The 22,356-nt window shown below is 45.8% G+C and overlaps 1 protein-coding gene across 3 annotated transcripts in view; it reads left to right on the top strand.

The window, feature by feature from the left end:
* Nucleotides 1-22,356, top strand: part of Arfgef2 (ADP ribosylation factor guanine nucleotide exchange factor 2) — an 80,757-nt gene that overhangs the window by 5,604 nt on the left and 52,797 nt on the right. For all 3 annotated transcript variants that reach the window (XM_057780218.1, XM_057780217.1, XM_057780219.1), the window contains exons 2-7: nt 8,672-8,702; nt 9,285-9,408; nt 15,243-15,389; nt 16,550-16,729; nt 17,106-17,361; nt 21,122-21,190. In XM_057780218.1, the coding sequence (XP_057636201.1) occupies nt 8,672-8,702; nt 9,285-9,408; nt 15,243-15,389; nt 16,550-16,729; nt 17,106-17,361; nt 21,122-21,190 (807 nt within the window). The remainder of the gene's footprint in view (nt 1-8,671; nt 8,703-9,284; nt 9,409-15,242; nt 15,390-16,549; nt 16,730-17,105; nt 17,362-21,121; nt 21,191-22,356) is intronic.

Genomic DNA, 22,356 nt, shown 5'->3' with positions numbered 1-22,356 from the left:
TCTAGCATGTGTGAAGTCCTATTCACAGCACAAAAATCCTCTTGTCACTGTTAGGAAGAACCTTAAGTGTAAAATTTGAAAAATGTTAAAAATACTGCGACTTGTTTAATATGGCATATACCTGTAATTCCAGTATTCTGGAAGCTGAGGTAGGAATATCATGAGTCGGAAGCCATGCTCTCCTATCTATTGAGATTCTGTCTCAGAAATGACAACATTTGATGCATCAGGGTGTTACACCTCTAATCCCAAAACTTGAGAGCCAGAACAGAAGGTTGCTGTAGTTTGAGGCCATCTTGATTTACAGAGTGAGTTCTGTACTAGCCCAGGTTCTATGACAAACTTTTATCTCAAAATCAAAAAATAGAATAACTAATCGAAACTGTTTATAATAAAGCCTTCAATTTTAGTAAATTCTGGTGTTTGGATTAGGAAGTTTGTCTACAAGTAATATACTACATTAAAAACTGAACTGGAAGCTGGGAGGTGGTAGTGCAAACCTTTAATCCCAGCCCTTGGAAGGCAGAGGCAAGTGGATCTCTGAGTTAGAGATCAGCTTGTGTACAGAGTGAGTTCGAGGACAACCAAGGCTCTACAGAGAACCCTTGTCTTGAAAACCCAAAAACCAAAATAAAACCTGAACTGGCAAGGCTCATGGCCTCTACAGATTACTCTTTAAAACAAGCAACTGAACAAACAAAAAGACCAAGATAGGTAGTGCATGCTCTTAATCCCAGCACTAAGGAGGCAGAGGCAGACTGTAAGTTTGAGGCCAGTGGGGTCTACAGAGCAAGCTCCAGGACAGCCAGGGCTACATAGAGAAATCCTGTCTTGAAAAACAAACAACCAAAAAGCTAAAAAAAGAAAAAAGAAAGAAAAGAAAAAAGAAACCAAAACATAGGAAACGGAATTGATGGCTCATTGGTTAAAACCACAGACTGTAAGAGGACCTGGGTTTGATCTACATGGGTGGCTCATAGTCATTTGTAACTCCAGATCCAGGGGATCAGATGCGCTCTCAGTACCTTGCACATACATTGTGTGCAGACATGCAGGCAATACACCCATACATACAAAATAATAAAATAGCTAAAATATAAACTTCCATTTTTAAAAATAGATTTATTTTATTTTTATTGTGTGTGCACATGTATGTGTATAAGTGCCTATGAAAGTTAGACGAGGATACCAGATCCCCTGGAAGAAGAGTTATAGGTGCCTGTCATGGGTGGGTGCTAGGAACAAAACTCATATCTCTACAGGGGCAGAATGTGCTCTTAACTGCTGAGCCATCCCTCCAGCTTCCTGAAGATTACTCTTTGTTGAAAAGTTTTGTATTATTTCTAGGAGGGAGCTCACCTTAGAGCAACAGCAGCTGAACATTGTGTTGTGTTGGTAATTAACAGGTATGTCAAGATCGGTGGGAAAGGCTGACCCTTTGCTTATACAAGTAAGCTAATCTAGCTTCTTGGTGCCTTGTTTCTGACCCAGCTGAAGTGAGCTAGCACAGCTAGTGCCATGAAGAAGGGGCACAGACAGGAGCAGGTGGTGACCTGCTGATTCTCAGGTCTGTGTGGCCAAGGAGGAGGACCTGGGTGCTCACCCTTCTTTGCCTCATGAGTTGGTCTGTAGAGCTCAGGACTGTGGCTGAGCGAATGAATCCAGACCTGTGCTCTGTACTTGTAAATCTTGGGAGAGTTAAGGCAGTGCCAGGGCGATTACAGAGAAGAACAGACCTGTGAGAGCATGTGCTTCATCACAGGATGCGGAGTCTTGAGTAGCTCGGGTGGGTTTCCTTATCATGGCTCTCTGCAGGTGCAAGTGACCCACCAGGAGACTGCTTGGTCTCCTTTCCAATGAGGTTAGCTTGGAAAATAGTTTTACATTTGCTGATTCACTCTTGGACTCTTTCTGCCAGGCTAGTCTTGGTTAGTGTGCATTCTAGGTTTTACGGTTTATGGGGAGAACAGGCCTTCTGTGATGGGATGTAAAGGATTTCCACTGCCGGGCAGTGGTGACTCACACCTTTAATCTCAACACTCAGGAGGCAGAGGCAGGCGGATCTCTGTGAGTTCGAGGCTAGCCTGGTCTACAGAGCAAGTTCCAGGACAGGCTCCAAAGCTACATAGAGAAACCCTGTCTACAAACAAACAAACAAACAAACAAAAAAGGCTTTTTCCCTCAGTGCTGCATATCTGTTGCAGTTTATTTTGTTTTTGTCTGTTGTCCAGACAGTCTAACTTCGTTTAGGGAATCATGATGCCAGAGGAGTAAAATAAACAAGGGGAATAAAATAAACTGTGCTCTGGTGCAGCCAGAGTCACACCCTCTGGACCATGCCAGCAAGAAGCCTGCCGTTTCAGAGCACTGGACACTGACTTGAGTGAGATCTGAATGATGAATGCAGACGCAGAGGTTGGGTGGGAGGTACTTCAGGAGAGGGATCAGCCTAAGAAAGGGCTTTGTGACAGAGCAGCATATGTCTGAGGCACAGTATACTTGGGAGTAAGGTAGGAGAGGCTGGTCAGAGACCCATAGGATCATGATCAAAAGCAGTGGGATGACATGGAAGAGCCCGAAACGGGAAATGTGCTGGCACAGTCAGGCTTGTGTTTTGAAGTCTCTTTGACCAGTGTTCACATATTACAGAGAGGCTAAAGGGATTGCTTGGGATCAACTAAGAGGCTGTTAGCATCATGTTGGTGAGTGGGTGGGTGGTTTGGGCTGATGACAACGCAAACAGAGCTAAGTGGATGATTGCTGGCCTGCCTGAAAAGTAGAGCTAAGGTAATCTGATGACGAGTTGGCTAAGGGCATAAGAACTGGAGTTGTTCATCCAGCTCCAGATTGCTGACTCAGTGATCTGAACTATCAGATGGAAAGAGGGAAGACCATATGGGCAGGAAGAGGGGGTAGATTCATCTGAGCTGGAACCCAGATCTGCCTTTGGACTTTCATTAGTCAGTGTTTCATTGCTGTGGCAAATGTCTTAGAGGAATAGGTTAAAGGAGGAAAACTTTGGGTCATGGTTTCAGAGGCTTCAGACTGTTTGTGGCTAGTTTCATTGTTTTGGGTCTGAGATGAGGCAGAGCATCAGGGTAGAAGGATGTGGTGGGTTAAGAGCTGGCCAGGAAGGTGAGAGAAACAGGCACCAGGAAGAAGCCAGCCTTCAGAGGCACATCCCTGAGTGATCCACTCCCTCCACTGGCCTCCAGCCAGGCCCACTTTTGATGAACTCACCATGATTAACCTATCGTGCAGTTAACACCCTCACAAGCTAATCACCTCTCAGTGATTGGCTCTACCATCAGGGGACCACGTCTTTAAAACTTGGCCCTTTTGAGGACATGCTATATACAGACCATATCTAGCATCATCCTGTTAGACACCTGAAATAGGAAGCGACTGCATAGATAAGCCTGAGATCCCTAAGAGGCCTGGTCTAGAGACTGGAGTCTGTGGGTGGAGGCCTGGTGTGAGGATCTCCAGCTCTTCCTGCCTGGGCAGAGGGAGCTAGAGCAGAAACTGGTGAGAATCGCAGGGCAGATGCAGAGAAAAATTCTGGGTGCTGAGGGAGGCCAGTCAGATGGAGATTGGAAGCATGCTTATCAGGTTAGGGACATGTGGTCATCGGTGGCCTCTTGAACTGTTTGGGGTGCTGCAGGTGGAATCCTTGTGGTCAGAAGTAAGTGTGGGAGATGAGGAAACAGTGAGCGCAGGCTTTGTTTGGGCTGCTGTCAGGGGGAGGGTGGCCCATGGAAGGCTTAATTCTTTTCTTTGGTGTTGAAGCAATCTTGCTATGTAGTTAGTGGTGGTGGGCCTGGTACTTGTGACGATTCTTTCTCAGGCTCCCGAATGCTGGGATTAAAGGCGTATGCCGCCACCACCACCCGACTTAGTTTTCTTTCTTTAAGGTAGAAGATGCTTAGAATTTTTATTTATTTTAGAATAATCTTTTCTCATTTTACATACCAATCCCAGTTCCCACTCCCTCCCCTCCTCCTACTCCCCCCACCTTCCCCCCCATCCACTCCTCAGAGAGGGTAAGGCTTCCTTCCCATGGGAGTCAGTAGAGTCTGGCACATCACTTTGAGGCAAGACCAAGGCCTCTCCCCTCTATATCTAGGCTGAGCAAGGTATCCCTCCATAGAGAATGGGCTCCAAAAAGCCAGTTCATGCACTAGGGATAAATTCTGGTCTCGTTAGGCACTTGGGATTTTCTAAATGTCATTGAAAAGGGATCCACGGAGGGAGAGGTTAAATAATACAGGAAAGGAAAAGAACGATTTGCACAGGTGTTGAGCACACACAGAGGGCCTGCTTCTGTCGGCTGTACATTCTCGTGGGCATTGTGGACGGGCTTGTCGTAGGGCTTCTTCCCTGCTGGGGAAGCGGGTGTAAAGGAGCTGACACATAGTGTGTCAAGGGTGACCAGTACTCTGAAGAAAGATGAGAAGAGGAAACCAGAGTGAAACAGAAAGGGTTAGGGAGCTGCGCAGCAGGGTGCTACCAGGTGGCAGTTGTTAATGATGCTGAAAGGCCTTTTAGAGTGGTAACATGTGATCCTAGGACTAACGGAGAGCCCTGGGATATGGTTGGGGTGGATGGTGGTATCCAGAGTTGTGGTGGATGGGGAGGCCAGAGGGGTTACCGGAGTCAAATCATAGAGGTTTGGCAGCCATAAGCATTCTGAGCTTACTTTGTGCTATGGGAGAAAGCTGAGCAAATGAGGATCATTGGCTCCTCTCTGTGAGGCACTTCCCACATTGTTTACTTCCTTGCTGCAGCAGGCAGCTTCTGGAAGGAAGAGTGTGTTTCGGGTTTGATGTCCAGTGCATTGATTATTTCAGAAGCTCGAGACCCTGGTCATATGTCCACAACCAGGAAGCAGAGAGCAGTGGTTGCTGATGCTTAGCTTTCTCTCTGTCTCTCAGTCATGGGAAGGGCTGGCAGGCCAGAGTATGGTCCTCTGGGAGCATGTGGATAGGTGGGCTAGCTGAAAGGAGAGGAGGGCATGTACAGAGGCTAGCAAGGAGCAGCAAGTGTTCCAGTTCCTCACAGGGCCAAGCTTCAGAGTGTAACCAGCCATTGTAGGTGGATTTGGGGTGGAGGAACAGGTGGTTGAGAGAGACTTAAAGGGGGGCAGGACTGATTAGGATAGCAGGGATGTGTGGCTGTCCTGTTAGAAGAGATGCTCTGGGATCTGAGGGCATTGGCTGATGATGGACTTGTTGGGCAGGGTTGGATGTGAGGATTGTGATGGTCATTGTTGGGAAGGAGAGTGTGAGCCTGCTGCCAGGTTGCTAGTGAATGGGGGTGTTGTTTCTGTAGGTAATGGCAACACCCAGAAATGATCTCTGGGGAGTTCTGTGGCTTTCTAGCTGCAGCTGCCCGCACTCAGCCCTGTCTCCCTCTTTGCAACCTGTTCATTTACTGCTGCTGGTTGCCAGTTTTTCAACTGGGAGATGCAGTGGTATTAGCATGTGGAGGAGTGAAGTGCAGGGGTGAGAGTCCCACCAGCTGCCCTCTCTCCCTGTCATTCTCCTGTCATCTTTTTAAGTGGGTGGGGTGTGTGTGCCCTGGATTGGGTGGCCTGCTAAGAGGTCCCCACTGAAAGGACTGTGGGCTTCATATATGTAACACTGGCTGATGAATGGATCTTGTTTGCCACCCTGGGTTGCAGAGTACACAGCATTGTTGGTAGTACTGCAAGCAGCTGTCCCAAGTATTCTCTTCTTTCAGGGCACTACAGAGTGTGCATTCCCACTGGCTTTGATTTAAGTTAAGAGCTAAAGTGACACTGGCTGTGTGCTGTGTGCCTGCTCTGCCCCTGCCACATTGTGGCAAGACTTCTTTCCTGAGGTTGCTCATACAGTTAGCTGCACCCAAGTCATCTTGCAGTCTCTGGGGTCTAGGGCTGCTTCTTGTCATCCAAAATTTTTGCAATAGGAAGTCAAGATTCAGGAGGTTTGATGTCACTCAGCTGACAGGTTTCACCATGTCTAGCTTGGTACCTGGCTGTGTTTGAATCTTACACTCACTGACTGTCAGTGTGGGTCTACCACGCACTTGCCCTGGTTCCTTATTCTCCCTCTTTTTAGTGAGAAAACAGTTGTGTTTTCTAAATATACCCAGAGCTTGTCTTAGCCAGAACCACAGTATGGTATATCCAAGGCCTGTCTGAGTCAGAACCATATTATATTCAGGGCCCATCTCTCAACTGGAATCATGGCATATCCAGGGCCCGTCAGTCAGCTAGAACCATGGTATATCCAGGGCCCATCAGTCAGCTAGAACCATGGACACCAGAACCGTTTCTTGGACATGTCCAGCCTGTGAAAAAGGCTCTGGCAGCCTATTTGCTGCTGCTTCTCTGCCTGGATGATTTGCACATGGACCCAGCACTCTAACTGGCCTGTGTAATTATTTCTTGGCTAACCTTGCCTTCTGTCCTGCCTTCCTCTTTACACTCATGGCCAGTCTAAGTTGCCCCATGGTAGGCAGGCTCAGGAGCTTCCTGCTTCTACAAAGGTATTGTACTATCTGTGCCGTGCTGTGCCCTTGTGCTGAGTGGACAGGATTTCAGGGTGGTTTTTTTTTTCTTCAACAGAAGTCATTTAGGAAGTGCAACGATTCCTAATTCTTAACACTTAAGGATCAAATTAAAAGTCTGTGATTGTGGGATTTGCATCTGAGATTTGCTTTTTACTTTTTGTTTGTTTGTTTGTTTTTGGGACATGATCTCTGTACCTAGCCCTGGCTGTTCTGGAAGTCTCTGTGTAGACCAGGCTGGCTTCAAATTCACAGAGATCCACTTACCTCTGCCTCCTAAATGCTGAATTAAAGGTGTGCACCACCATGCCCAGCCATTGGAGATTTCTTGAACTCCCTGGTAGCGTTGCTCATGGGAGAGGACTCATGTTTCCCCAGGCTGCTGCTGCAGCATATATGCCAGTGGTAGGGTGCTTGCTGTCCTTGGGAGGCCGGAGACTTCCCTAGCACTTTAGGAAAACCAGAGTGTACTTTTACCCTGGTCCTGATGATGACTGGGAGATTCCATACCTGAGTTGTAAACCAGCTCCTGGCTGGAAGAGCTGCCAGAGTGGGAAGAGTGCCTGTGTTTTTCCTTTGTGGTCTGTGTTAGTGAAAACAAAACTACATTTATTTTTTTTTTATAGTTTACAGATTAATTCTCAATGCATGCTTTGAGAGCTGGGGACATACGAGCTTATGAACACGGGCTCTCTAGACTGATTTCCTGGATTCATCCCTCCTCTACCTGAAGCTTCTCTGGCTTTTGTTTGCTAATCTAAGATTTATACAGAGTCTGGCCTTGTATCCTGGCCTGCTTTGCTTGTTGCCCCTTAGCTGAGCCACACTGGACTTGAGCAGAGGACCTGGGTTTGATTCCCAGCACCCACATGGTGGCTCCCAGCAGTCTGTAACTCCAGTTGCAGGGGATTTTTTTTGCCCTCTTCTGGCCTCTTTGGACATCAAGCATGCATGTGCCCAGATATATATGCAGGCAAACACTCATACACATGAAAGAAGAAGAAAAAAAAATATGGAAAAAAACGGAACATGGGCCAGCACGATGATTCATCAGGTGAAGGTGCTTGCTGCCAAACCTGGGTGGTCTAAGTTCAATCCCTGGGACCCACTTGGTAGAAGTAGTGAGCAGACAATCAATAGTTGTTCTCTGATTTTCACATACACACTGTTGCCCTTCCCCCAATTAACTGAATAAATAAAACATCACTACTCCACTATTTAGATAACTTCCGATATTTGCCTTGTTTCAGTATTCTCTTATCCTGTTTCCAGTCTTCTGTGTATGTTTTTTTGCATAGTTAGATGTTTTGTGTTAACTATTTTACCATACACCTGCTATGCAGAGAAGGTAGATTGTAGACCACAGAGCCATGACCTGAGTTCAAATTCTGACTCCCCCAGTTTTGTTTTTGGATTTTTTTAGATAGGTGTGTGTGTGTGTGTGTGTGTGTGTGTGTGTGTGTGCAGCCTTGACTGTCCTGGAACTCACTTTGTAGACCAGGCTGGCCTCGAACTCACAGAGATCTGCCTGCCTCTGCCTCCCAAGTGCTGGGATTAAAGGCGTGTGCCACCACCACCCTGGCAGTTACCCCCAGTTCTTAACGTGGGGGAAATTCTCTGTTCTCACTGTCTGAGTTTCCTCTTTGAAATCTTTCATTCTCATTGGAGGGAGTTTGCTCAGGGACTGCTTGGTATTCAGGACTGTGAGGGAGCATGCTAGTACCTGCTAGTAGTGCTCCATAGGCCGAGGCTGGAGGATTCTGAATTCCCAGTTAACATTGGCTGCATAAAAAGACCTTATCACAAACCACACGCAGGAGACCAGGGACGGGAAGTGCTGCTGTTATCTACTGGGTAGAGGCATGCACAGGATGGCTCCAGGGTGTCAGTAGTGCCTACCCACAGGGTCCTGTGGGTGTTAAGTGAACTCATGCCTAGCACAGTAACTCCCATGGGCTGGCAGTTGCTGCTGTGATAAGTCCTTGATTCACTTTATAGTATATTTGAATGTTGCATAGTCTCATAAGTACTCTTTCCAGTGGTTTCCAGATACCTGTAGCAAATCTTCCTTTTCTGTAAGTGTTACATGCTCCTAATATGCTTTTTCTTCTTCCACCAGATGAAATTAAAGCAGAAATAGAAAAGCAGAGGTAAGCAGCAGTGCTTCCTCCTTTTGGGAATACTGCAGGTGGCGGCCATAGGAACCCCTTTCCACGCATGTTTACCCTTATATTTAAAGGGACAGCACACCCCTGTTAGCACAGTGCTCGCATGGGTGGAACTCCTGGTCTGGGCAGGTGACAGGCCCGGGGCTTGTGGTCTTGTGTACTTGGAGGGAGATTAAAGAAGGTCAAGTTGATGCCTTTAACCTTCTCTTGAGAAGGAGGCAGAAGCCTTGTCCTGTGTGTCGAGGGGAAATTTGCACTGGTGCCTGCTCCTTATCTCGATGGTGGGAGTCAGCCAGTCAGAGTTTAGAAACCTGGCTCTGGCATGACTGCAGCAGCGTCAGACCATGATGCCAGTGAGTCCGTTATAAGTCAGAGCTCTTGCTTTCTACACATGACATTCTGGAGTTTTCTTTCTCAGGTTACATGTAGTCAGCTTGGAGTACTTTGAGCTGAGTGCTTACAAGCAGAGTGGGAAAATAGAGTAAGGTGGAGAGAAGTGAGCTTTCTTTTCTTTTCTTTTTTTTTTTTTTCATTTTTCCTTTCCACCCTTTCCTGCTTTTCCAGGCTTGGTGCTGCAGCTCCGCCAAAGGCAAACTTCATTGAAGCCGACAAGTATTTCCTTCCATTCGAGCTGGCCTGCCAGTCCAAGTCTCCCCGGGTGGTCAGCACATCCCTGGATTGCTTGCAGGTACCACATGTAAACTTGGTGCAAGGGGCCCTTCAGAGCCACAGGCTCTCCTTACCTATAGCCATGCTGCTCTGGCACCGAGGATGCCCTTGGAGGTGGTGGTGCAAAAGTGTTCAATCCTCCTTTGTGAAGATCTCATGTTGGTGGGAAGGGGTGGGTCTGTGTTTAGTTACAATATACATTTCCCCAGAAGTGTATTATTTGTAGGTTGATTGTGTTTGATATACACGGGTATATGATGTGCTCCCAGCCTCATTGTTGATGGCATTAATGTGCAGGATCAGTATGTGTAGAAACAGGTACAGTCATACCTGATTATTTGTGGTAGTTCCGATCTACAGTCTCTATGAACATCAACTAGCCATCCCTGAGAAATGAAGGCTTGGGTTTCCCAGGTCTCCAATTTGGGCCAGCTGATGAGTCTATAACTTCATTTTCTGTATGCGTCTATTTAAGGATACCTCTTAATATGTACCATTGGCTCATTAACGTTGAATTCACAGCCAGAAGCATTGAGAGCACTCTTGAACCAAGTCTAACACCTATAGTTCTAAGGCAGCCCCAGCCTTCTTGCTCCTTAATGCTAGGAAGCACTTTCTCACATACTAGGGGGGCATTTTCAAGAGCATAAAGAACAAGCCTGTGAGAACCCTGCAGTAAAAACATCACAGAAAAAACCGTGAATACCTGAAAGAAAGCAGTGTCATCTTATCCTCTGCTATGATTCGGGGTTGTCACTGTCCTCCAAGTGACCACAGAAGTCCCACCCTTCTGATTTGGGGGCTTTCAGATACGTTGAGTGAGGAGTCAGTGAGTGTATTTGAAAGCAGCAGTCTGAAAATGATGATTGAGCGCAGTTAGAGTTCCATGTGTCCTCAGATGATCTCCAACTGCTGAGGACATAGAAATGCAGAAGTGACAATGTCATAAGAGATGGGACAGCTCAGGTGCCTTAGTTCCTAAGCCATACTTTTTGATTTTTGTTTTTATAGATTACCCCAGGTTCCTGACCACCTCTTAGCTTAGTGGGCAGTCCTGCCAGTGCAGAAGTATTGGCTGTATCCTGGAGCAGGGAGCTGTGAACAGATGCTGTTAGGATTGTCTAGAGAGTGTGTTAAAAGGGCCGTGAAGCCTCACGAAGGCCCACATTTCTTGAGAAAGAATGTTATCATTGATTAGTTCTGTCTGCCAAGGCAAAGAACTGCAAAGTGGCAGGGCATACCACGTTTTGGGCATCCTCGATCTAGTATTCACCCAATTAATCTCTTTTCTTTAATATGCATACACTTTAGAATTGATGACAGGGTTCTTTTTTTTCCCACAAAAGCTGTTCTTCCAAATGAAAAACTATTTCTTTCATTCCAGATAATTCTGTACAGATTGTCCTATGTGAAGCATCTAATGAGCCAAGAATTCTTAAATAGCAGGCTCAGTCCTACTTCTGTCCTAAGATATTTGATGCTGTGAATGTCTCCCAAGGAAATCTGACATAGTTTAATTTTAGTTGTTTCTCCCCATGACAAGGTTTAGTTTGGGAACTGGTCCTGATGGCTAGCACATCGATGTCCTGAGACATTGATAGCTCACACCCTTCACAGGGCTGTTTCTCGCCTCAACCCACCCTTGGCCCAGGTACCTCATTTCCATCACCTGTTTAAGCTTCGCAAGAACCCTCTGAGGTGTCCGTTTTCATTCTTGTTTAGAGTCAAGGAATCTGAGGCTTAGCTAAAAAGGTGGTTAGTCAAGCTCAAGATCGCCTGCTCTCTAAGTAACAGGGTTGGTGGGTATGTAGGACTTTATAACGCACACTTAAGATCTTATTGAAAGCAGGCTCTGTGGATAGTTCTGTTGGAGCACAGTGTGTCTCAGTTTGGGCTGTGATAACTGAGCCCTATAGAACTCCAGCTCTCTTGTAGCTCCAGAGGGTGAGCAGTCCAAGTTGAAGGCCCTGGCTGATTTGGTGAGGACTTTGGCTCAACTTGTAGACTGCCGTATTCTCACTGTGCCCTAGTGTGTTAGAGTACCAGCTAGCCCTCTGGTCTTTTCTTATAAAGCACAGAGGCCATTGTGAGGGCCCCACAATGGTCACTGGGTTCTGGGACTAAAATATATGGATCCGGGAAACTGGAGAGATGGCTCAGTAGTTAAGAGCACTGACTGCTCTTCCAGAGGACCTAGGTTTATTTCCCAGCACCCACATGACAGATCACAACTGTCTCTAAATTCTAGCTCTAGGGAACCAGAAACCCATGGCAAAACACTAATGCACATTTTAAAAAAAGAATATGGATCTGGGGAACATAGCTTCCAGTCATAGCAACACAGAGCTTCATTGAGTAGCTGCAGTGGAGATCACCTGACCTGTGTGCTCAGTTCCTGGTCTTCTATGGATAGATGGCTGACTTTGCTCTTTTGTTTGTTTGTTTTTCAAGAAAGGATTTTCTTTGTAGCCCTGGCTGTCCTGGAGCTCACTCTGTAGACCAGACTGGCCTCAAACTCACCTGCCTCTGCCGCCTGAGTGCTGGGACTACGCCTATCAGCCTTGCTTAGCTGTCACCCTGTGACCTGGCTTTTCAATGATGACATTAGTGTCTTCCTGGAACTCTGTGTGTCCATGATTTCAAACACCTTCAGCTCACAGGGAGTCTTGAGGCTTAAGGTGTTTGGTTCTCCTTTTGAATGGAATTCTTCAGCGTTTAGTAGGTTTACTGGGGTCTCTTTGTTTAGTATGCAGGTGTAAAGTGTACTATCCTTTTATGACTTTAGGAAGTGGATGGGCACCCTGGAAGACTGAATGGCAAGGGAGCTCACCCTCTGCTGCCTTGTCAAGCCTGCTTGACTGGAATTTCCTGGCAGTTGAGGAAACTCATGTTCTGGAAACCAAAGGCCAGAATCTAGGGATGAAGTCTGATTTTGAGAGAAGTGAAGCCAGCTGAAGTTACCTGCACTGTGCCTTATCATTCATTTATCTTGGAGAGGTGACAAGGACAAAGGTGCTTTAGGGTTTGCTTTGTGATAAGCACAGTTGGCATAGTTCTTTCCTGCTGGAAGAAGCCTAGAGACTTCTCTGCTGCAGCTTCTACAATACTAGGAGTCCTGTGCTCCTTTCCTTTTGCATGTGGTGGCCCACACTACCCCAGGGCAGGGTCTGTCTTGACCAAGCCAATGTTTTTCTAGTTGTATATTAATATTTTTGTAATATAGTTTAGTATATTTTAACTTAAAATTTTAACTTACTAAATTTTGTTTGCTATAGAACTTTTTAAAGGTCAAGATAAAAATTAAATGCAAGTTGTGTAGAGACAGACAGATGGAGTTCTGTGAGATGGAGGCCAGGTAGGACTACACAGTGAGACCTTTTCTCAAAAGCAATAAGAACAGTGGAGCAGAGAGATGTCTGGGTGATTAAGAGCACTGACTACTCTTCCAGAGGCCCCAGGTTCAATTCCAGTACCTATATGGTGGGTAAAACCATCTGTAACTCCAGTTCCAGGGAATCTGATGCCCTCTTCTCCACAGGTACCAGGCATGTACATGGTGCACAGACGTATGTGTAGGCAAAACACCCCCACACATAAAAAATAATAATAAATAATTTTTTTTTCAAAACAGGATGTCTTTGTTCAGTCCTGGCTGTACTGAAACTCTGTATATACCAGGTTGGTCTTGAACTCACAGCGATCTGCCTGTCTCTGCCTCCTGTGTGCTGGGATTAAAGGCGTATGACACCACTGCCTGGCCAATAAATAATTTTTTAAAAATTAGATACAAAATTAGTGCTGGGGATATGACTCAGCTAGTAGAGTGCTTATCTAATTTGCATGAGATTCTGGATTCAGTCTCCAGCACAATAGAATGGACATGGTGATGCAAACCTATAATCCCAGCACTCAGGATATAGAGACTGAAGGATTGAAAGTTCAGGATTGGTGTAGATAAGTCTCTGTTTCAGAAGAAAAAAGATAAAAAGTAGAATGTTGTTTTCTTTAAATCCCAGTGAAGCCCATAGGAAATCGTTGGCCTGGGCTGTCCTATTTATGTCACAGATGTTGTGTTTCAGATCTTTCTGTTGGTTGGCTTTATGTGTGTTCGTGGTGGGTTGTGCACATGTATGTGGGTACATGTAGAGGCAGGAGATGATCCTTGAGTTGTTCTTTAGGAGCTGTCTACTTTGAGACAGGGTCTCTCAGTGGCAACTGGGGCTCAGTAATAAGGATAGGCTGTCAGGCCAGCAAGCCTCTGGGATCTGCCTGTCTCCACCTCCTGACACTGGAATTACAAGGCCATGTCAACCACTACACTTGGCTTTTTGCTGGGGATCAAATTTAGGTCTTCATGTTTATGTGGCAAGCACTTCATAACTGAACTGTTTCCCCAGCCCTTAATTAAAGTTAAATATTTAATATTATTATTTTTGAGACAGGATCTCATTATCTATTCCTGGTTAGCATGGAGCTTACTACGTAGTCCAGAGATCTGCCTGCCTCTGCCTTTCAGGTGCTGGAATTCAAAATGTGTGACCATCACACCTGGCCCTGTTTTTGGTTTTGATACAAGCTCTTGCTTGCTATGTAGCCTAGGCTGGCGTCAAATTCATAATCTTTCTGCCTCAACTTCCCAAGTGCTTGGATTACAATTCAACTGGAAGCCTGTTTTCTCTTGTTTTGGTGCTCAGCATGGAACCCAGGTGTGATTCTGAAGCAGCAAGCTACTTTCTGGTCCAGGGACTCTCTTTTCCAACCTTGTTATTTTGGGAGTTGTGACTCATCCACTCATATCCTAGTGCTCTGACAACTTGAACCCTAGTGTCAAGAGACAAGCACTTGTCCACCTGAAGCCAGCCCCACCCTCTCAGGAGCCTGCCCAGTGCAGCAGGTCATGGTGGGGGTGAACAGTTCTTGTTTGTCTTCCATTCTACCCCCTTCCTTCCAGGCGCCAGAATTAGGCTTGAGCAGCAGAGGGGGCAGACATTCTGTTCCTTCTGTAATCCCATTGTATACTGTGTTTCTGCTTTAAGACTCTCTCTCTCTCTCTCTCTCTCTCTCTCTCTCTCTCTCTCTCTCTCTCTCTCTCTCTGAGACAGGATTTCTCTGTGTATCCTTGTAGACCAGGCTGGCCTTGAACTCAGAGATCTGCCTGCCTCTGCCTCCCCAGCACTGCCCGGTTCAAGCCACTCTTAATCTTTTTATGCTTATTGCATGAAGGTGCTTTGTAGCTAGCGGTGAAGAAAGCCACTCAGAAATGTTGCAGGCTTCTGCAGGGTGGCCATCGTCCTAATACTGTGGTGGGGGCTCTGTGGGCAACCTCAGGAACACGTGTCTACCTGTGTAGGCAAAGGCAGGAAGCACATCTACATCTGGAACAGCAGCACATTCACATCCTTACCAGCTCCTGGAAGCACAATGTGCCTTAGAAGCCTGGCCCTTATGGCAGCTGACCTCTAGAATGACCTAGACAGCTGAGAAAAGAACAGATTCTGAGCTTCTGCCCCATAACTTCAGTTCAGTAGGTCTGGGTCAAGGTCCAGGAGACTGCGATTTTACAGGCTCCTCTGCATGGGTCTGAATCTCAGCCAGGTGTAGAGCTCACCCTGACTTTTGTCTCATGCATCTCTCTCTTGCCATGGTCCAGGTCGAGTATAAGGTGCTACAGGCAGGTAGCCTCTGAAAGGCAGCTCATCCCCTGGGAAATAGCTAGAAGTTCCACTCAGAACAGCTGTGCTTGCCTGGCTCCTGGGAGCAGCTGCTGCTATATGAACCATCATTCAAGACCATCATCCCTTCTGTCTTATTTAGCCAGCAGAAACTTGTAACCTTTGTTTTTTCTTTGTGTAGAAACTCATCGCATATGGGCACATCACTGGCAACGCCCCTGACAGTGGAGCTCCTGGGAAGCGGCTGATCGACAGGATTATTGAAACCATTTGCAATTGTTTTCAGGGCCCTCAGACGGATGAAGGGGTTCAGCTACAAATAATTAAGGTATTTCTGTTTGCAGGGTCTGGGTTTGGGAATGTGGGGTTTTAATTTACCATGTGTTGGTTGGGTGATGTTGAGCTGGAACAGAAGATTTGAAGAGTTACATAGAGCTCCTGTTAGCATCATGACTTATGAGCATGTCGTAAGCCCAGAGGAATAGAACCAGGTATGTCCCTAGTAAACAGTTTCACCCACAATGCTCTAATCACCTGTGAACTTAGTTGCTTGAGATTCTCTGGAGATTCTGGGTTCTAGCCAACCATTGCTCTGTAAGTCTTCATTGGTATTCTTAATGCCAGAACCCACTCATGTCTTCTTCCCAGCTCTTCTTCCCTGTTGCATGGTTACTGTCAGGAAGGGCTTGGCATGAACTGGTACTACCAGTGTGTCAGGGAATGAGAGGGATGGATAAAGACCTCCTTCCAGATCTTAGGTCCTGAGTATCTCAGCTGTATGGGAGTGAACTTGTCTTAAATCTTTTTGAACCCGGTAGGAAACTGGGAGCCTCGGTACATTGGTACTTATGATTCCTGTGGATAAAGTCAGGGAGTGTGTTCTGTGAGGGAACAGTCTGGTTTTCATTTTAGTTTTTTTTTAAACCAATATTAGCATTTAGAATTTGCAGGTTTTGGGGTTTTGTTTTTTTTTTTAACTTTGGTTTTTCAACACAGGGTTTATTTGTGTAACCCTGGCCATCCTGGAACTACTCTGTAGACCAGGCTGGCCTCAAACTAAGAGATCCTCTTGCCTCTGCCTCCTGAGTGCTCACTCACATTAAAGGTGTGAGCCACCATTGCCAAGCACTTAGTTTTCTTTTTAAACTAGCCACTAGAACACCTATTTCATCACAGCTTAATTACTTCAAATGATGTGAATTTTAGGGAATTAGCAGTTGCTTTTTAAACTCCGAACAATAGGAAACTGGCTCTGGGTATTAATCATCCAGATGATTTTGAAGGACTATCTGAGAATTGAGATAAATCAGGCTGAGTGTGTTGGTACAAATATGTGATCTTAGCACTTGGGGAACAGAGGCAGGAGGGTTGCTGAAAGTTTGAGGGCATCCTGTATATAACAAGTTTCAGGACATCTCAACTATTCTAGAAAGGTTTGACCAGGGGGAATATGGGCATTCTAGAAGGTGACCATTTTTGCTGTCTCAGGCTCTTCTGACTGCTGTGACGTCCCCACACATTGAAATCCATGAGGGCACTATCCTGCAAACAGTGAGGACATGCTACAATATCTATCTGGCCAGCAAAAACCTCATCAATCAAACCACCGCCAAGGCCACACTTACCCAAATGCTGAATGTCATCTTTACCCGCATGGAAAACCAAGTGGTGAGTGACAGCTGGGCTAGCCAAGTATCCTGTCGATATCAACTCATGCATGTGCAGGGCCACTGGCCCTGGAAGTTTATCCCTTCCTGAGACTTAGATTTTAAAACCAGGGGGCAGCTCGAGCATGGATTTTTATAGTTTGGTCCTCACATTCTAAGTCTGCTTTAGACTTAACTCCCTGAACTGGGGAGATAGCTGAGTGGTGGAGCCCTTCCCTATTATATACAAGGCCCTAGGTTTAACCCCAGTGCCCAGGAAAACAGCACAGAAGTTTTATTAGCTTGTTGAAAGTTTTGAAACAATAGGCTGTCATAATTTTGTTTCTTACTATGATGCTAGAACCATTTAGATGGAATCCTTCTCTATTGTGCTTTAGTTACAGGAAGCCAGAGAATTGGAAAAACCAATCCAGTCTAAACCTCAGTCCCCTGTGATCCAGGCCACAGCAGGATCTCCCAAATTCAGCCGATTGAAACAGAGCCATGCCCAGAGCAAACCAACGACTCCTGAAAAAACAGAATTGCCCAACGGTGATCATGCCAGGAATGGCCTAGGAAAAGTGAGCTCAGAAAATGGAGAGGCTAACCGAGAAAGAGGTTCATCATTCTCTGGTTCCACTGAGCCTTCCAGGGGTGAGTGGGCATCCTCCTGGGGTTGTGTGGGCTAGCAGTTAAGGAAACCCCTGGGTGCAGCTTGTCTATTCTGGGCTTTTTCTTGGCCTCCCCTTTTCTGTTGACTACGTGGGGCATGGCCATTGAGGCCTGATGGACATTCTGAAATGGAACTGCCTGCTGCTGCTCCTGTCAGCCTTAGCACAGTAGATGCAGTTTGGGGCCCTTCATCTCCACAGGGAGTTAACTAGGTGATTAATTAGTACTTGGCAGTCTGGTGCCATGCATAGCCCCTGTGAGGAGCTAGGACACCAGATGGGCAGGTAGGTTGATGGCATGGAGACAGCTTTGTTGTCTTCTAGTCATCAAACAAAATTCACTTGATTTTTTTTGTTTGCTTTAATTTTTTTTGTTTGGTTGTGTGTTTGTGTGCACTTCTGTATGAGCGCGGCTATGCATGTGCCGCAGAGCACCTGTGGAGTCTAGACTCCTGCTTGTGGGGTCGGGCTTGCAGGAGGTCATCTCACTGGCCTTTTGTTTCCAATTTTTAAACAAAATAATATGCCAAGATATGGTTATAATCAGATAGTAAATGATTTATTAAGCAAAAAATGGTGATGACCTAGGAATATCTGCCTTTCTTCTTGAGCCAGTGGTCTGAACCAGATTCAAAAGCCGTCGGCTTTCAGAAGCTTGTCTTCTAGGATGATTCTAATTCTTCACTCATGGCCTTTGCTCTACATAGTGTATCTGATCTGTCTTTTCAGCTGATGTCATCTCTGCTTCAGTCACATGACTGATGATGCCACCGCCACCACCCAGCTTCTTTTTTAAATTATAAAGAAAAAAAGAGTTTTATTTTGACTCACAGTCCTGGACCAAGGTCAAGGATGAAGTCGGGTCTTCTGGTGTTGGCCTTCTTGCTGTCTGTCATGGTGATAAAGAACATCATTGTGTGTCATTCTTCTGTATGTTAGCTTCATTCTCCTCATAGTGAATCAGGCTACCCTGTCCAAGTCAGTGCTGTGCAGATGGTGAATTGTATTGTTTTACCAGTGATGATGGTGCTGGTACCTCTGCCTGATAGTACAGTTGTGCTTTCCCTGACTATTCCCTGGCTGCATGTCGCTGACAGTGGGTGTGGAGTCCTTGGATACAGAGCCAAAGGGCGACCCTGCTGCCGTCTAAATAGAAAGTCTGCAATATCGATGTGGAACTTTTTGGAAATGAGAAGGCTTTAGCGAATTGAAAGTGCTTTCTTTTTGGTTAATTGGAAATTTTCATTATGGATTTAGTCTCTGGGGCCAGAGAAGTGACAGGAATGAGCAGTCCTCCTTAGGAGGGGCATGAGTGCCTTCTCCCAACACACTCATTTGGAGTTTACAGGTGAAGAGTAGAAGCTTGGGAGCTTGAGGGACTTAAATCCCCACACTGGGAAGCAGGCCAAGTACACCATCCCCAGAGCCTTCACCTTAGGCCCCTATTGAACCTACTTCTGTACGAAACAGTTCTCGCTAGTCTTTTATTAAAAAAAAACCTTTTTCTTCTACTTTCTACTACCACTGCCTCCTCCTCTACCTCCCCCTCTTCCTCCTTTTTTGGAGAAGAGTATTACTTTTTAGCTCCAGCTGCCCTGGCACCTACTGTGTAGTAGACCAGGCTGGCCTGGAACCTACGGAGCTCCATCTGCTTTTACTCTCCCACAAGTGCTGGAATTAAAGGTGTTCTTTAATTTGTGATCTTTCTGCTTTAAAAGTCCCTATTGTTAGTGCTGCAGCCTTAACACCCCCTGTCCCCCCAGGCCTGACTTCAGAGATGTTTTTACTGTTGTTTGTTTGGGACAGGGTCTCTTTTTCTCTTTTTCTCCTGAGACTAGGTCTCACTATGTAGCCCTGGCTGTTTGAAACTCAATATATAAACCAAGCTGGCCCCAAACTCATAGAGAACCACCTGCCTGTGCCTCCTGAGTGCTGGGATTATAGGCATGTGCCACCACCACCCACCCAGCTTTGGCATCAGGTTTTTTAATAGATGCCAAATGTGTTACTTATTGAACAGTCTTTCGGTTAACAATTATTAGTCACCGATTCAAAGGTTTTATGAGCAATTGACAAGGAAATGACACACCTGCAAGCCTGCTTCTGTCAGCTATCACTTTATAGCCTCTGGTTACACTGAGCCACCCAAGCCTTTTTGATAAAATGACTACATGTCTCTTGGACATTGACTGTGAACAAGGTGCTGTGCAGCAGATAGTGCAGCTTAGAAATGATCAGCATAATTTTATGAAGTCCTAGCATCAGTGTGTTGGAACTAAACAGGGACCTAGAAATACCTAGTCACTGGACAGTGGTGCTGCAGACCTTTAATCCCAGCACTCGGGAGACAGAGTGGGTTTCTGTGAGTTTGAGATCAGCCTGGTCTGTGGAGCAAGTTCCAGGACATACTCCAAAGCTATACAGAGAAATCCTGTTTTGAAAAGCAAGCAAAAGAAAGAGAGAAAGAAAGAATGAACAAAAAGAAATGCCTAGGGCTAGAGTGGAGCTTCATGGTAGAGCATTTGTCCAATATGTGAGGCCCTGGTTCAGTCCCCCGTACCAGAAGGTGGAAAAGCCAGTTCTGGAATATCTAGTGTTAATATTTACAGATCATAATGTAGATGATTATATGGGCGGTAAGTGAGCAATTTGTATTTTAATAGTTACACACTTTAGCATGTATTACTACAGTATAATTAGCACCTGCTACGTTGATATTTGTTCACTGTTTAAGGTAGATTGAATGTCATTGTATTGTGATGATGTCATTGGAGCATAAATGAGGCAAAAGTCATGAAGGACGGTGTGAAAACTCAACCAGAGGCTTGGGTAACTGTAATCCAGTCTAAATCATGGTTTTGAGATAGAGAAATGAATTTAGAAGATGTTAGTTGTGACTGGGTCATTTCTTAGTTTCCATTCGGGCTCTTTGCTCCAAAAGAAGGATATGACGTCAGTAATCTCATGTGAGTGGATTTGATTATGGGTGTTCAGTGACAGTTGAAGATGAACATGCTTAGCACTGTTCCCCAGAACCTCAAAGACCAAGCTCAGGTCTGGCAGAAGTGGTAGTGAACTGAGAGTCCTCACTGAGGCAAGCACTCTGACGCTCTTTGTTGTTGTTCATTCATGATGATGCCTTTGCTTAATATGGTGTTTTCTAACCAGTGATGTCATTTCCATATTCTAGTCAGAGGTTGTTCATTCTGTTCACTCCATAAACGCCTCTCTGGGACTAATTTTCTAAAAAATAAGCAATTAATAGTTAGAGATGTTGGACCCTTTCCAGTTAAACATTTGCCGTTTGGCCCAATAATTTCATCTGAAATGCAGTCAATCCTCAAGTGTCAGGTTAGGAAGCTCATGCTGAGTTCTAGGCAGGCTTGACTCAGGGAGTCTAACATGGCACTCGCCAGAGCTCCTCTCCTTGGTTAGGAGCTTAGTGCAGGCACAGAGAAACCCAATCAACTCTGGTTCTCACTGGGGCTGGGACGGCCTGGATTGAGCAGCTGGGTCGTAGGAAGGAGCAGAGGACAGGACAGGGTTTCAGTGCTCTGGAGAGTGAGTCTTGAAATCTAAGCAGATTCTTCCCTTGGGTTCTGCATCTGCTGGCAGATGGCCGTGGAGGGGACACATTTGACCTCAGTGCTTTAGAGCAGGACTCTAGACCATCGCCATAGTCTTCTCCTTCCTTTCTTTCCCTGGAAACACCCTGTCTGTGTTCGTGTTTGGGGTGTATGTAGGCACTGACGATGGAGCCCAGGAGGTGGTGAAGGACATCTTAGAGGATGTGGTCACATCTGCTGTGAAAGGTGAGTGGACAACCCTGCCTTTACTCACGCTTCTTTGTGTGTGGAGCCCCTTAGGTAGCATCTGGTTCTCCTCAGTGAACTCTTGGAGTTCTTGGAAACTGAGTTGCTGTTGCCTCCCAGCCTGCACTTGACACACAGTGATTGGTTCTGTTCTATTGAGGTAAAGGAGTATTAGATGCTCTACCTGGAGACACAGGGGTCCACTCCATATGTCCTCTGCTGCAGAACTGCTAAGATGTCCAGTCCACACAGCAGTAGGTGTTAGGCACACAGGAAGGTGGTGCTCACTGGGAGCCTCCAGTGCTGCATCTCATGGTGCGCTCAGTGCTGGTCAGCTTATAGAGCTAGCCTTTATGCTATTTCCTTTGTCTTTACTCCAAACTCAGTCAGTGGCTGCATGTGGAACACTGTTCCAGTGCCATTAATTGAACAAGAAATCTTTTTTTTTTTTTTTTTTTTTTTTTTTTTTTTTTTTGGTTTTTCGAGACAGGGTTTCTCTGTGGTTTTGGAGCCTGTCCTGGAACTAGCTCTTGTAGACTAGGCTGGTCTCGAACTCACAGAGATCCGCCTGCCTCTGCCTCCCAAGTGCTGGGATTAAAGGTGTGCGCCACCACCGCCTGGCCCCAAACAAGAAATCTTAAAAAAAAAAAAAAATGGTAGCAGTTTGCAATCAAGAGTTTTTCTTTTTTAATGAGAGAGAGAGAATAGAACACAAACAATTATGTAGTTGGGATACATGAGGCATGGAAATGTTCATTCTTTTCATACAGTGTTGCAGGATTTTTTTGGTTTTTTTTGTTGTTGTTGTTTTTTGTTTTTTTGTTTGTTTGTTTGTTTTGTTTTTCAAGACAGGGTTTCTCTGTGGTTTTGGAGCCTGTCCTGGAACTAGCTCTGTAGACCAGGCTGGTCTCGAACTCACAGAGATCCGCCTGCCTCTGCCTCCCAAGTGCTGGGATTAAAGGCGTGCGCCACCACCGCCTGGCGTGTTGCAGGATTTTTATGTGTTTATGTTCAGCCTGGGGCATGGTTTACATTCAATTCTTTTTTTTTAAATTTATTTAATTTTAAGCACATTGGTGTGATGGTGTTAGATTCCTGATCCAAACTGAGTTACAGACAGTTGTGAGCTATCATGTGGGTGCTGGGAGTGTTTGAATCCGGGTCCT

This window comes from Chionomys nivalis, chromosome 9 (assembly GCF_950005125.1).
Source record: "Chionomys nivalis chromosome 9, mChiNiv1.1, whole genome shotgun sequence".
In the NCBI taxonomy this organism is placed as follows: domain Eukaryota; kingdom Metazoa; phylum Chordata; class Mammalia; order Rodentia; family Cricetidae; genus Chionomys; species Chionomys nivalis.
Note: the sequence above shows the minus strand (reverse complement) of the source record. Positions and strands in the feature narration are given on the sequence as shown.